Source organism: Leopardus geoffroyi, chromosome A2, assembly GCF_018350155.1.
Source record: "Leopardus geoffroyi isolate Oge1 chromosome A2, O.geoffroyi_Oge1_pat1.0, whole genome shotgun sequence".
Taxonomy (NCBI): domain Eukaryota; kingdom Metazoa; phylum Chordata; class Mammalia; order Carnivora; family Felidae; genus Leopardus; species Leopardus geoffroyi.
In genome coordinates, this window is record NC_059331.1 from 150,394,830 (window position 1) to 150,410,535 (window position 15,706).

Sequence of the window (15,706 nt, forward strand, 5' to 3'; positions counted from 1 at the left end):
CAACCCACACCCACCATGTATCAGTCTATTCCTTAGCCTGACGGACCAGGACTCTTATCAGACTGACCGGCAGGGCTGAATCTCTCTGGTGAAGAAGCCTTTCGAACATTTAGCTGTGGCTCTCTCGGTGCTGACGAGGGCCAGCTTCTCCCCGCCATCGTGGCGTCACCGTCGCATCTCTGAGCTAACGGGGTTCATGTAGAAGACTGAGGGAGAACGTCTCTCCCGATTCATACATGACCTTTCTTTCTTATTAACTTTGTGCCATAGAGATATGCTGTAGGTTTGTTTCAAGCACAGAAAATAGAAGACTTTTGCATAGGGGGAAAAAAAAAAAAAGCTGTGGGAAAGGATTCCCATCAGTCCTGCTCCAGCGTTACCAGGGCTCAGCTCACAGGACGACTGTTTCCTTCCCAGGCCAACGTCCTTGGTGTCTCTGTTCACCTGGCCACTCAGTTGTTCCTGATGATGATCCCTGGAGCGTCTGACTGGCTGAAAGTGCTGCTGGGGTTGGGGGGCGGGGGGAGGGGAAAGGTGACAAAAAAAAAAAAAAAAAAAAAAGGACGAGGCCACAGGATGATCATGACTGTATGGCAGAGAACCATCAGAATAGCAACAAGAGGTAATCTTGCCCGAGACCACGGATATAAAACTAGAAGCTCTGAGGACTCAGAATTCAATAAACAAGTAACAGTACTAAATATTCTGGTAAACAAGGAACAACCCAACTGGCTGTTCAATAGTGGACAACTGTTCTTATTTCTATTTCAGGGTTGCGGGGTTTCCATTCAGAGTCCACAAACGTTGGTGTCTACAGCGGTAAGAAATCTGAGGCGTCCCTCGTTCTGAGGATTCTCTGGTACATGGCTGGTTCAATACTTCAGCATTAACAAAAGCGAAACGGTGGCCAGACCTTCACCAGACCCTGGCCCATTCTGACACTGGTCTCTCTGTTCCAGGCTGACCTCAGTCCTTCTTGTCCTCCTTCTGAAGCTGGCTTTTTGTGGTCCCTAGGTTGTTCCACACCTCTGTGTACATTAGGGTCCCAATGAAGACAAACAAGGTACCCAGCCAGTGCCACAGAGTGAAAGGGTTCTGGAAGTACAAGATGGAAAAGATGAGGCTGACAAACTTGCGCAGAGTCACGACAAGGGTGACGGTAAGGGAGGCGCATTCTGTGGTGAGGATAAAGACACCCCGGATGCACACGTACCTGGAGTGGTGGGTTAAGGTGGTTTTCTGTAGACTGCCAAGAGAACCCCAGGGAGAACCTTCTGGCATGGTTTAAATGTTCATATTCTAAGAACCAGAAAACGCGGGGATGGGTGATGGCTGCTCTGAGTCTCCTCCCTGGTAGAATATCCTGCAGAATGAATGTCCCGCCATTCGTTGGTGGACCCTAGCTTGAAACTGCCCGAAGGCCTGAATTCTTGTTCTGAATTCTTCCCACTGCTTACAGTGAGGGTCCCCTCCCCCGTAGTGACAGGAGGTAACACTTTCAGGAAAGGTCAGCAAACCTACTTCATAGGACCTGGTCCTCAGCCCTTCGACCCACTCGTCCCAAAAGGAACTCCGCGGGCAAATCTCTGAGGTGACATCAGAGGAATGAGATCGAGCTCCATCTGTTTCATTGTTCCAAAGACTTAAAGGTTTTTATAGTGTACTTAAGGTCGTTCAAGAGAGCCATTTACAAAATTAGGCTTTAATTAGTTTGAAATTTCGGGCAGAATTTTGTGGCAGCTGGTGAAATGTCCGAGGCTGCCGAAAAACTCCAGGAGAAATCACAGAGCATTCTTGTCATATACCAATACTGAATTATCCACGGATTTCTCCACGCCACCCACAGCAATTGCTTTATGTGCCCAGTGACCTGCTGACCTCCTGCAGCGCTGCCAACTCTCTGGCCTTTCCCAAAAGCCCAGGCTGGATGGGAATCTCTGTCTCCTGCAGTTCAGATCAAGGCAGACGCGAAACTCAGGTCACCGCGCCATTAGGAATACAAACCTTCTCTGTGTTACTTTGACATAAGAGGAGGGTATGGCAGAGGGGTGCAAAGGATACTGAGTGATGACATTCATGAGGAGGTAGAACCACATGATGGGCACTGTCACACCAATGAAGGGAACTTGGTACAATTCTGCAAAGATTAAAAGGGGATACAGTCATACATTTAGGACAGCGTAAGTCTTCATCTTTTTGGACAAAGCGATACAGACTGAACATAACAGAGACAGCAACGTTACTCCCCTTGCAAAGAGATTTGGATCGTACACCATTTCACTTGCCCTGATTCCAGGCTACACCAGTCTTAAATTCTAATTTATTTTTTATTTGAGAGCAAGCGAGCATGCGAGTGAACAAGAGGGGAAGGGGGAGAGAGAATCTTAAGCATTAGGTTATCATTAATTTTAATTGCAAAATAAGCTCTCTACCATTCACCTGAATAGGACCCCACTTTACAAAGAAAGACTCAAGTACAGAGCAGTGAAAAATGACATGGTCTCAGCTGACAATTAACACAAGAATAAAGACAACTAGGAGCTCCTGGGTGGCTCAGTCGGTTGAGCGTCTGACTTCGGCTCAGGTCATGATCTCCCAGCTTTGTGAGTTCAAGCCCCGCGTCGGGCTCTGCGTTGACAGCTCGGAGCCTGGAGCCTGCTTCGGATTCTGTGTCTCCCTCTCTGCCCCCAACCCATTCGCATTGCCTCTGTCTCTCAAAAATAAATAAATATTTTTAAAAATGAAAAAAAAAAAGAATAAAGACAACTAGTAATTAAATGCCATCTGAAAATATATTCAATCCTACTAGTGATGAGACAATTCTAAATTAAAAAAGGCTCTACCATTTTATATTTATTAAACCAGCGATTAAAAATTTGTAAAATCCTGGGCGCCTGGGTGTCTCAGTGGGTTAAAGTGTCCGACTCTTGATTTCAGCTCAGGTCACGATCTCAGGGTCGTGGGATGGAGACCTGCGTCAGGCTCTGCGCTGAGTGTGGAGCCTACTTGGGATTCTCTCTCTCCCTCTCTGCCTGTGCTTGCTTGCATGCGCGTGCTCGCTCACTCTCTCAAAATAAATAACCATTAAAAAAAAAATGATGAGGGGCGCCTGGGTGGCTCAGTCGGTTGGGCGACCGACTTTGGCTCAAGTCATGATCTCATGGTTTGTGAGTTCGAGCCCCGCATCGGGCTCTGGTGCTGACAGCTCGGAGCCTGGAGCCTGCTTCGGATTCTGTGTCTCCCCCTCTCTCTGCCCCTCCCCTGCTCACGCTCTGTGTCTCTCTGTCTCTCAATAATAAATAAACATCAAAAAAAAAAAAAAAAAATGATGAAACCCTAATCTGGAGGTGGCAGTGGAACCAGCAGCCTCGGCTGGCAGTAGCAATTGGTGCATTTTTGTAAAAAAAATCAATTTCATGATTCTTAAGGGGCAATAAAGTATTTATATGCATTCTTAGGAATTAATCCTCACTAATTCAAAAGATGAAAAATAGTTCTCCATTGATGACAGTACTATTTATGATAAAACACTGAATCAATCTAAATGGCCAATCTTAGAGCAATGGCTATGTATGGCAAAGGAACTTTAAATAAGGCATTAAAAAATTAAAATTAAAAAAATCATGAAGATTATATGCAGTCATATAAAGAAGGAAAGTGAAAAAGCAAGTATAAAACTATATCCATGCTAGGATGACAACTATGCAAGAATATACATAAACAATATCTGGAAGGAAACTGGGAAAAGGAAATTAGCTGACGTGTCAGGCAATGGAATGGTAACTCTTCTTCTCTTAAATATGTTCTCATATTAGTTTTATATAATCAAGGCTTGCACAGTAAATATTTGGGAGGAAACAAAATAATCAAGATCAAAGAGATTTTTAAGTTTCCAATTTTGTAGCTTAAGATATTTCAGTTTTTATTTATTCATTTTGAGAGACACAGCAAGGGAGGCGGGGCAGAGAGAGAAAGGCAGAGAGAAAATCCCAAGCAGGCTCTGCACTGTCAGCATGGAGCCCGATGTGGGACTTGAACTCACGAACCGTGAGATCATGACCTGAGCTGCAATCAGGAATCAGAGGCTTAACCAAGTGAGCCACCCAGGTGCCCCTTCATCACTTTTTTGAAATTGCTCAATTGTTTGTGGGGTCTGAATTATACAGAATAACTTGGGAAATTCGAACAGTGATATTGAATCCTGGTTAGTAAATGAACATTACTTTTCTTTTGCAAAAAAATAAAAATCCATGTATGTAAAGATAATTCGCTATAACTGTATGTCTGGACTAGTGGGAAATCCCCATAATCTGGCATTCTACTGTCTTTGAAACACTTAGCATGTACTGAAATGAAAAGAAAGTTAACAAGTATTATTACTGTTTAATAACTTCAGAGATCCACTGTATCGATTTGCTGGGAAAAGAATCAATCAGTAGGACTTAAAATATTTAGGTGGATTTTTAGTTCTCTTAGCAAATTCAAGGATAACAGGTTCATCTGAGACAACCTCAAAGCAAGCAAGAGAAAGAAGCATATATTTAACGCAGGTATGAGCTGAAGGCAGATTCTAAAAGAGATTTTATATAAACACCCATCCCTGTGACTTTTAGAAGAGCGCTCTAGGAACGAAATCAGATCAATCCCAAGGAATCTGATGTTTATTTTAATAGCCCTTTGCTGTGTGGGGACTCTCAAGGGACCTTAAAAATCATTGTGACAAAAATGGCTATATGTCAATGAGATCTCCAAAAAAAACCCCCCAAATCAGAAATGGAGTAATTCAGAGCCTTAGAAACTTTAACACACTACCTTCATTACACATTTTTCTTTTTTTGTGGGCAAATGGGACAGGCAAACACAGCAAACTCAAACAGAAAGCAGTCACAGTCACAACCTCACAATATGCATGTTCAGACTTCAGAGGGCAAACAAGTTTTACAGAGCACACACTGCCATTCTACAAAATGTCCTCACCATTTTAGGTACGAGCCACGTAAAGCCTTAATTCTACAAACGTGTATCTGTTCCTGTGTGTTCATTTGTCTGTATAACGCCATGTCTTTTAGTAGATATTCACGTCAGATAAGTAATTTCTTTCAAGTTAGTTGGCAATTTATAGCTAGTTTATTAACTCGCCACTTTAACAAGGAACAGCTAACTTACCCTGCAGACATTTGAACTAATTTTGCTTATTCCTGCTGCCTACCTACCCTGTACCTTGGAAAAAAGCCCCCTCGTGGTTTTTGCTTCCCCTTGCTCCCAGGTGGCTAGGCTAGGACTGGGTCTGTGAGCAGGTCCGCCTTCGCCAGCCAAAAAAAAGATGTGCGGGAACACAGAGCTGGACTGCTGCCCGGCTTCTCGTGGTCCCACCCCTGCAGTGTGTTATTGCTATGTCTTTGCATCCTCAAAACACCAAACGTGCCACATGCAAATGCAAACACACAAATTCCAAAGCGTTCTGTGGTGAGGATGAAGACACTTAGAAAATCTGAAGGCAGTTCTCTAACTTCGTTGGCAAATAACTGAGAAGCACCTGTAAAAGCTTTTGCTGCTGCAACTGCTCATTAACAGCACTATATTCCCGGAAGGCGGAACAGGGGGGGTTTCGAACAGGGCAGGGATTTGGATAAGACCGTGAAAAGAAGCGGTGGTCAAGTCAATAGGAAAACTGAGAGCCGATCCCAGAAACTGTCAGGTAATTCTCCCGGAGATGCCCACACTCACCAGACTTATTGAACAGAACCGCATGGTCATAAATGTCAGAAGCCAGGAAGATGAAACCCGGGAGGGGAAGGGCGTGCTGTGGGAAGGAAGACGTCACGTAAATTGAAATGCAAACACATCACAGAACATTTAGAGCGGCTTTACAGTGACTTTAAGTTTTACAAGGTGTTTGACAAGCAGTGTCAAGAAAAGGAATTTAGACTCGCTAAATTAAATATTTGTATCCAGTGCTTCCGCCCACGTGACCCTGAAAGGCGTGCTGTCAACCCCAAACTACAGCTCTTGCCCTTATGGAACAGAATCAGATGATCATCACGCACTAAACAAAAAAAACGGAGCCGGCATCCTTCCCTCAACAGAAGGGAAATTAACTCCCAGTCATCTTGCCCACAGGATTTGCTGTATTTTGCTACTTTTGAAAATGGCTGAGCAAATACAAGGATTTAAAAGTTATAAAGCAAAGGCAAATTTCAGGGAGTTTAGGAAACTCGAGGGAAAAAGAGATTTGAGGACAATATGAGGTCAGGGAAAATAAAATGAGGAATAAAAAGGGGTTGAAGAAGACACAACAGGTCGGCACAGATGAATGAACGAGCCTGACAGTAACCCACCACAATAAGGAATCAGAGCTAACGTTACAGGCAGTTACTCTGTGCCGAGTACTGTTCTAAAACAAAGGTGTGAACCGGATAGATTGTTCCTTATTTTTTAAATTCCCAGACACATACTCCAGCTCCCATTAAATATCTCAAATTGATGGTCTGCAACTTTAGTACAGAAAGCTGGCAGTGAAGGAATCTCTGAATACGGACCCCGAAGGCGTCCCTACCAGCCAGGACGGTGAGGGGCTGTGCTTTGGATGTTATCTCCACAGGAGAGACGCTGGAGGAAGAGGACAGTTAGAGGAGGTGGCTCTCGCTCAGCAGTTTTACAACAAAAAAGTGGAAGCACACAGAATTTGCTAATGAAACTCTCCATCAAGGGAAGACAGCCACTGGGAGGGACTCCGCACCCCCCCCCACCAAATGCCTGCCTGGCTGCAGACATCCTCCCTGGCATGCTGTTTTGGGACTTATTTTCCTGTTCCAAGTTTCCATATTGCTTTTAATTTGACTTCACCTACACGGACCTGGGGGGGTGAAGGTTCTTCATCCCCGGGGGTCGTTCCTGGCTAGCAGACACACGAGGTTCACACCGACTGAGCACAATCATCTCCTATAGAGAACTGTGGCTCAGAATACACCATTAATAGCCTATTAAAAGTACTTGGTCCTTCAACGACATCAGAAAAACGTGTATTTCATTTGAAATGACATATGACAACTCAGTACTTTTTGTCTTCCCCAGGTTCAAAAAATTGCTTACATTATAAAACAAAGCCTCCTTCGAGTGCTTCCCAAATTGTTTGTATAGGGTCTCCTGGAAAATACCCATCCTTGCTGACATCAGAAGAGCAAAAGTCAGTGCCCCTATACCTAAAAAACAAAAATTGGGTTATAAGAATTAGATTTGCTCATTTCCAGACATTTTCCAAAAGAACATTGATTGTTTAAGGTTCTATATATATTACAAACTAGTTGTAGAACATGCACAAAATTTTTAAAAGAAATAAAAATTAACTACAATATTACTACCCACTCCTTAATAGCTTGCTCTATCTCCCTACATACATTTATTTATTTATTTTATGCAAAAAAACAGGATCATAATGAATATACAATTTTATATCTTGCTTTCTTCATGATCTTTTTCTTGGATTTTCCTTCAAGTCATTTATTAAAATTTTTTCAAAGGTATGAATTAATGGCTCCATATTATTGTATCACATAGAAACCACAGTTAAATGTATTATTATAACATGAGCCTCATTAGGTTACTTCCAGTTATTTTACCATTAAAATCAATGTCCATCTTTCTACATAAATCTTTAAATAAAATGTTGATTATTTCCTTAGGACAAACTTTCCAAAATGGAATTACTGACTCAAAAGTTGTAGCTATTTTAAAAACTCAATACATCCATTTTTTCCGGAAAGGCTATGTCAATTTCTACCATAAACAGGTTATACAAAAATGGTTGTCTTACTTCACCCTCAGCAGCAATGAGGATAATAATAAATGATTATCCAATTTGATAGAGCGAAAATAAAAAGTGACTGCATTTTGGTTTCAATTTGCATTTCTTTGATGCCAAGACTACTGAGGCCGAACATACAATGATCAGACACTAATGTTTTCCCCATGAATTGTGTGTTCGTATCCTTTGCAACTTTTTCTCGTTGGATAAAGTGTTTTTCCAACAGCTCATAAAGATCTTTCTATGTTAAGAACAACAACCTAAAAGGATGAAGTCTCAAAGCCAAGAAGCAGGGAGAACAGAGTCCTTTCATTGCTACTTCTCTTCCACTTGGTCTCAGTCTGGCACTGCTGCTACCTGGCTAAGCAGGAAAGAGTTTCACCTCCGTGTCATCCAGTGTGAGGCCAGAGCTCTGCAGGGGTTGTCTCGTGACTTCCACAAAGAGATACTTGTATTTTTAAAGATTCCCTAGGAGACTCTACTGATCAGTCAGGTTTGGGAACACTCATTAGGGAAAAGCTAACTTATGAAGAAAATGAATCTAAGATTCAGAAATGAGCCCCTTGGAAATTTCAAGAGCCAACTGCTCTAACGTGCCCTTCGTATGTAGAAGCTCCTGCTCAGCAGACAGCTCATGAAGTAATGGACACTCGAAGCAGTGCTCCCAGTGAGTGTGACAGGCAACCAGAAACTATTCCAGTGGCAGCCGTGGAAATATGGATCCATGTTGTAGAACATGCTACCCTGAACACGGACATTGTCTTTCTTTCATGTTCCGAACACCAAAGTTCAGAGACAGATGACGACCCCGGGTGCCTCTCTCCTCTGTGGCATCATCTGTGTAGCCAAAGCTTCTTGCCAAGAAACCTGTCCCTTAGGAGAAAGTTCAGCCAACAGAACTGCAGAGGCAATTAGCTTCATTGTAATTACTGTACTTGCCTAGTAACCACCTTAGAAATGCCTGGAATCCGTCATTCTCGCTGGAGCTGGACTGGGAGGTCTAGGAAATAAGAAAAATACTCGGTATTGAGTCTAGAACTACATGCAAGTGCTTGGGTACAAAGGAAATATCTGTGTTACCCAGTCACCTCCACTCTTTTCTTGCAGAGACCCGAATCCTTCTATTGCATAAGCATTTAAGTTTATTGTGTCAATAATAGGTACCTGTGCCCCCACGGCAAGGAGTGAATATAAATAATTTGTGAAGTGATTCTTACCACCTGCTTTGCTGACATGAAAGTGCAAATAAATATCCCCACAGACACCAGGGCAATGGAGGTATATTTGAATATGCTGTATCTGCAAAAACAAGAACCAGAACACCTTAGGAAAAAAGCACAGATCTGAATTTCCACACTATGTTCACAGTCAGATGGAGCCTAAGAGTAAAAATCACCAAAACATGGCTGAGGGGATCACTTTCTAGCAGACTTCCCACGTAAGGCCATGTGAGAAAGAATCAGGATGCTGGCTGGTGTCTAAACAACACCCAATCTTAGCGCTGCTTAAAAGAGTTTCCATTGGTCGGTGGACCGATAGATCGTTTCATCAGAAAACAAGAACCAAAACGAAACAGACCAGACATGACATTCCATTCTGCTCAAGAGTCCAAATGAAAGCCCGACTGAGATCTTAACTGCCACCTGTTTCTCCTGTCTTCAAGGGGCCCAGACCTGAGTGTCACGGGACACAACACACAAGACGAAGAACAGAATATCACGGCCAACTAGCAGGATTCAGTGCTCAAAAAAAAAAAAAAAAGAAATCATTCAACTTGTCCATTTTCAGGAAAGGATTTTGTAAATCATGTCTGAATGACTCGACTGTTGCTTTTATTTTATTATTATTTTTTTTATTTTAGAGAGAGAGCATGTGTCCAAGTGGGGGAAAGTCGGAGGGGGGAGGCGGAGGGAGAGGATCTTAAGCAGCTGGGTGTGGAGCCAGACTCAGGGCTTGATCCCACAAGCCTGGGCTCATGATCTGAGCCAAAATCAAGAGTCGGACACCCAACCGACTAAGCCACCCAGGCGCTCCTCTAATGTTTTTAAATGCTGGCACAGTTGGATAAAGGGAGGACTATGACACTAATAGGACTACTGGCAGTAAGAACAGTGGCATTTCCTATTAACTGGAACAACATCGTTAACATCCCTCTTGGGCTCTTAGTGATAAAGCAAAAGGACTCAGGCAAGAATGAAAGGAAATTAAACTTACAGGAGGAACCATCAGAGGTTTTCCAGTCAAATACTTTGTACACTTCTGGTCATATCACCTCATAAAAGGCCAAAAGGACTGGCTGAGCAGCAGCTCAAGGGGCCAACAGCACCACGCCAGAGGAGAGGGGCAGGGTGAGGAAACAGGCGCTGGAGGAGGCAGATACAAAAGTAAGGGAACTCTTCGGGCTGGAAAGATCAAGATCGAGAGAGGTTTGGAATTGTGGCCTGAAAATTCATGAAAATTAATGAGTATGGACTTGGTCTTCAAAGCCTAGAAAGAGGAAAACACTGTGAACCTAAGAGGCTCTACTCAGGTTAAACAAGAGGAGATACTAACTTACTAAGTCATGGTAGTAGTTACCTTAGGGAAATACCTGCTTTTGGGGGAGCACACACCAAGGAGCGTCAAAAAGGCTTACTTGGATAGATTCAAGATGACAGACCCAAAATAAGTTCTTAAGGGAAGGGAGATGTTTGAGAAAGGCCCAGGACATTTCGGAGCACTGTCAGGAGAATACATTCCTTTTATAACATGTCCTTTTGTATCCCTGTTATGAGCAAAATCAAAGGCTGGAAGGACTGCAGGTCTGTCCCAACGTGAATTCTACACATTATCAAGAAGCGTGGCAGTCACTTCGATGTAACGAACCTGACCAGTATATATGAATGCTCACCTGGAGAGAACCTAGAAATCAGTTACAATCATACCTATTTGGGGGAATACAGAAGCCTCAGAAGACAAAGGGTTCGTGATAAGGAGCCTATCAAGACAGGACAACTATCTTTCTCGTGACACAGCCCTTATTTCTTAAAAACTCTAGATTCCCACAGAGAGTTCTAATACTGGGGTCTAGGACAGAAAAGTTGGCATAAGCTTGTACAGTTGTGATCTTACCAGCGAGGGTGAACTTCCCCTGAGAAATGTTCCAGACTGAATGTGCTGACTCTCCCCAGTGCCCCACCTCCTTGGGGACATGGGGTAAGGCTCAGGACACAAGTGGAAGGCAAACACTTTGAGAAAGCATCTCAGGGCCTTCTGGTATTTCCAACCATATCCCAGAGAAAGCCACTGGCGACAACCACATAGAACAATCCTGAAACTTTTCATTCTATCTTCTTGGCCATTTGGGCCTTTGTTAGGAATTTTCTAACATGGATGATCATGCTATACTCATAAACACCTTCTATGACACCACTGTCCCAGGACTTCCATGAAGCTGAAAATGTGCCTTATCTGGGTTCTCCAACAGGGTCACCACCGGCCACATGGGGCTCTAGGCAGGTAAAATGTGACTACTGGGACCAAGATACAAGTATTTATTTAATTAAATTTAAATGTAAACGGTCTCATGTAGCTAGTAGAGAACACACAGGAGTGAAGTTCTAAATCAATTGGTCATGTAGGTTACTGTGGTACTAAAGACTCAATGATGACAAGAGTTCTACCCAGAGAAAATGCTGCTCCAAAGCGACAGGTGGGGCCCCTTACCTGGTCCACAGCCTCAAGATGCAGGTCACTGTCACAGAGAGAGCTGAGAAACAAGGAATTATCAAGAGCAAACTTATCATCACTACATGAAAAGGAATCCAGCTGATGGATGGGGCTCAGGATAGCCTTCCTAGACATAAAATACAAAAGTGTATTGTTTACCTTTTCTTCAAAATGATAATTCCTAGGATCATGTTGGCAATTAGAGAACCCTATAAAAGGAGACAACAGGAACAGAGTTTTAGTGCCCTAGGAAAGCAAATAATTCCAGATAAATATGAACATGGACAAGCGGGCAAAAGAGCCGAGGAGGGGGAGGAGGTCAGGATGAATAATAAGGTTCACTTGTTCTTATAATGGCAAAAAGTACAAACCACATAAATCTCTTATGTAAAATAATAAAATCTTTCAAAGATAACAACAAGAAAAATGGCCAATTCTCTAAATACCGGTCAGAGCAGAAACTAAGGCTAGCCGAAATAAATTATATTGTAGACTTATTGTGAAATTTTCCATCTAAATTATGAGAGTTTTAAAAAACTTCTCTTCACCCTCGGTTTTAAATAATGAAAGAAGTCATGCAGGGATGTCTTTCTCTTCTTTGGAAAGGTGGCGATCAATCAGCAAGTCTTTACTGAAAGTCTACTACATATCCAATGCTTTGAAGGTTATCTACGTAATTATAATTAGGGCTGAAAAGTCCCTTTGGGGATAGCACCTTCGATCTCACAAAAATCTCAAGACTACACAGAAGTGCTGTAATTCCAATGACAACCCATCTCGCATTTTTCTGCAATTCTAACTACAGTCCCCTTGAAGTCTTCCCTGTTCTTCAGGGAGCACACTGTTCTTATTTATATACCAAACTACATGCAGATCTCCCACCAAACACTAGTGGAAGAAGAAAATGTCTGCGGCTTTGGGAGAAACCCTACCTTCATCAAAAATTTCCCTTTAATTGTCTCAAGTCTCTTGCTTAAAAAAAAAAACGATTTTATATATATATATATATATATATATATATATATATATATATATGTAACCTATATATGTAACCTATATATATAACCTATATACATATGTGTGTGTGTGTGTGTGTGTATATATATATATATATATATATATATATAAAATCAGAAAAGGGAGGTATCTATTTTATGTACTAAGAGTAAATGTAATTTTATGAAAGAAACCAAAATTGATGAGTATTAAGTTAAATAACATTCATACCAAGTCTGAATATAAAATCAGCCAGATGAAAGAAATTTAACATAAAATCTGTGTCCCGGCAACATTTTAGCTCCTTTTACTGATCATTCTTAAGACTTCAGAGGGGTAAAAGTCAACTGTCCACCTTTTACCTTACTTTGCAGATGAAAGCCAGCCTATGCTCACTCATCCAGGACATCTATTCTTATACCCTAGACTTTACTTACTACAAGACTTTTCTACTTTTGCCAAGTGTTCAATCTACCCTCTTGGCTTCATCTTCTGAAAGAACATACCCATGGGAGCCGGCAGCACTTACAGATCTAAATATCATATGCAGGGGCATGGCGATGTTGAGATTCAGGGCATAGTTGTTCACCACGCTGACAGTGAAGAACATGGTGACCATCACAGCATAGTACCTGAAATGCAGACATCACAGCACATCACACAAAATCTACTTCAAGAAAATCAAGTGTAGAAGGAAATCAATCTTTGTGGTTAGAAAGGTTATTTTGTTTTAGTTCCTCCATGTTAAGAGACTGTATCACTATTATAATGTGAAGTCAATACTAAGTACATATAAAAATACATCACAAAGCTAGACTAAGATGGAAAAAGTCTGAATTACAGAGTATGTTTCAAGGAATACTATTTTAATCTTTTTCAAGGACACTCTCTAAGTATTTTTCAAGCAATTTAAAACTAGTATTCAAAAAATGTTATCTGATGGGGCGCCTGGGTCACTTAGTTGGCTAGGCGTCCAACTGTCGATTTTGGCTCACATCACGATCTCACAGTTCGTAGGTTCGAGCCCCGCGTCAGGCTCTGGGCTGACAGCACGAGGTTGCTTGGGATTCTCTCTCCCTCTCTCTCTGCCCTTCCTCTGCTTGAGTGCACGCACTCTTTCTCTCAAAGTAAATAAACATTTTAAAAAATGTTATCTGATAGACATCAACAGATTTTTTTAAGTGAATGGACAATTATCATTATCAGTTCTTTGTATGGAATGGTCAATTCTCTCAACTATTCTACACAGTTGTTTCTCCTATTAATTTTCACTACTCTTTTCTAAAGTAAAGATTTGCTAAATTAAGGATGACTGTTAAGATTATCTCACATTCCGAACCAGTAGCCTCTGAATTAATGAGGACATTATTTGGCATAGATCTGTATTTAAAATCACAGTCCCTGTTTTTGACAGTTTATAGGTCTTTAAATAATAATAAAAGCAAAAGCTAAAAAAAAAAAAAAAAAAAAATCAGTAACCCTAATCACTTAGAAAGATAAAGGGACAAATACAAACAATTATGAAATAAGTAACTTTGCTCTTGTATGTCCCATTTTTATCTAGAAAATACTTCAAATGCCTTTCATCCCTGTCAGGTGAAGCCATATGAAGCTGCCATTTTTTTGGTAGGTCAAAAGGGCTGAAAAGCAGCAATTTCATATGATTCAACTTCATACATTCAAAAGGAGAAAAAAATAATATTTAAAATAAATGACTAAAGAATGCATGGCAAAGGAAAGCAAGTGGTTCCACATCCTTCAGGACATGTTCAAAGTCCTTGAGCACAGACCCCCCCCCCCCCCCACCTTTCTCGTCTTTGCACAGGTGAAGGACCACAGCACCGTGACTCCAGGGATCTTCCTTGATAAGAATCTACTTGATCCTGCTGGTTAGACGTGGAGCTGAATGCCCTAACAAGCAGCTATGCCAGGGCTAAGCTAACACAGTCTGGAGAGTTTGACCAGTTTCACAATGAACGCAGGACACAGCATTATACACACTCAAAATTACTGGTTATCAAAAGAAAACCACAGGCCCCAAATGGTGCCACACAGGTTAAGGACCCAAGTCAGTAAACCAAGACTTAATTCCTAACCCAACTGCAGTTTCAATCCCCCAAGAATGTAACCCTGAACCAGTCAATGTAGAGTTTCCTGGTCAATACTAGGGAGTTTACTGATAGACCCCTTCTACTCCCCTTAGGAGGCAACCTTGCCTAAACAGCACACATCTTGCTAATAAATTCCGTTCTTTTTTAATTTTAATTTTTTTAAGTTTATTTTGAGAGAGAAAGAGTGCATAAGTGGGAGGTGGGGTGCAGAGAGAGGTAGAAAGAGAGTATCCCAAGCAGGCTCCACACTGTCAGCACAGAGCCCTACACTGGGCTTGAATTCACGAGCCATGAGATCATGACCTAAGCTGAAACCAAGAGTCCGATGCTTAACTGACTGAGCCACCCAAGCATACCTCCTTTCTTTTTTTAAAATGCCTTCTCTCTGAGGGCACCTGGGTGGCTCAGTTGGTTAAGCATCTGACTCTTGATCTGGGCTCAGGTCATGACCTCATGGTTCACTCAGGAGATTGAGTCCCCTAGAGGGCTCTGTACTGACAACTAAGGCCTCTTCCACTCTCTCTCTCTCTCTCAAAATAAACAAATAAACATTTTTTTTTTTTAAATAAATGCCTTCTCTCTGCCCTTAAAAACCATTTTCTTGTTTACTTGGTGGAGCTCCCCTCTACTTGCTGGATAGAATGCTGCCCATTCATGAAGAGTTTAAGAAAGCCTATTAAATCTTCAAATTCACTTGGTTAAATTTTTTTTCTAAACACATTTGGTAGCAACGTCAGGATCCAAAGGGAACTTCTGATGGTGTTCAGGGACAGGCAGAAACACAGGCATGGCGCCCTGAGAACTCTTCTGAGTTTTCTCTTTCTGGCCATTTCCAAGAGCCAGTGGTAAGTCCCTCCTGGTTTCAGCTCTGCTCTTTCTGCATTTGAGCTACCAATCTAATTAGCTTCCCAGGCCAGAGTTAACAGGTCTAGAGGGACAGGAGGATCTAACAGCACTGGTCCTTAGCTCTTGGTTCGGTCTGCAGTACCACATTGTAATCCCTTCCCCAGTTCCAGTCCACGCCCCCCATTTACCAGAGTTTGGAGTTTTAGTCCTTTACCCCTTTCCAGTGCGCAGTCTCCCTGAA

The 15,706-nt window shown here is 42.0% G+C and overlaps 1 protein-coding gene across 4 annotated transcripts in view; it reads right to left on the reverse strand.

Moving 5' to 3' along the window:
* Nucleotides 1-570: 570 nt before the first annotated feature.
* Nucleotides 571-15,706, reverse strand: part of SLC35B4 (solute carrier family 35 member B4) — a 37,487-nt gene continuing 22,351 nt past the window's right edge. The window contains exons 3-10 of one of the 4 annotated variants that reach the window (XM_045495687.1): nucleotides 13,038-13,140; nucleotides 11,672-11,721; nucleotides 9,022-9,103; nucleotides 8,744-8,804; nucleotides 7,093-7,202; nucleotides 5,728-5,803; nucleotides 2,062-2,137; nucleotides 571-1,213 (exon numbers count right to left, since the gene is read on the reverse strand). In XM_045495687.1, the coding sequence (XP_045351643.1) occupies nucleotides 967-1,213; nucleotides 2,062-2,137; nucleotides 5,728-5,803; nucleotides 7,093-7,202; nucleotides 8,744-8,804; nucleotides 9,022-9,103; nucleotides 11,672-11,721; nucleotides 13,038-13,140 (805 nt within the window). In that variant the 3' untranslated portion in view covers nucleotides 571-966. The other 3 variants (XM_045495688.1, XM_045495690.1, XM_045495689.1) reach the window with 3 other exon arrangements.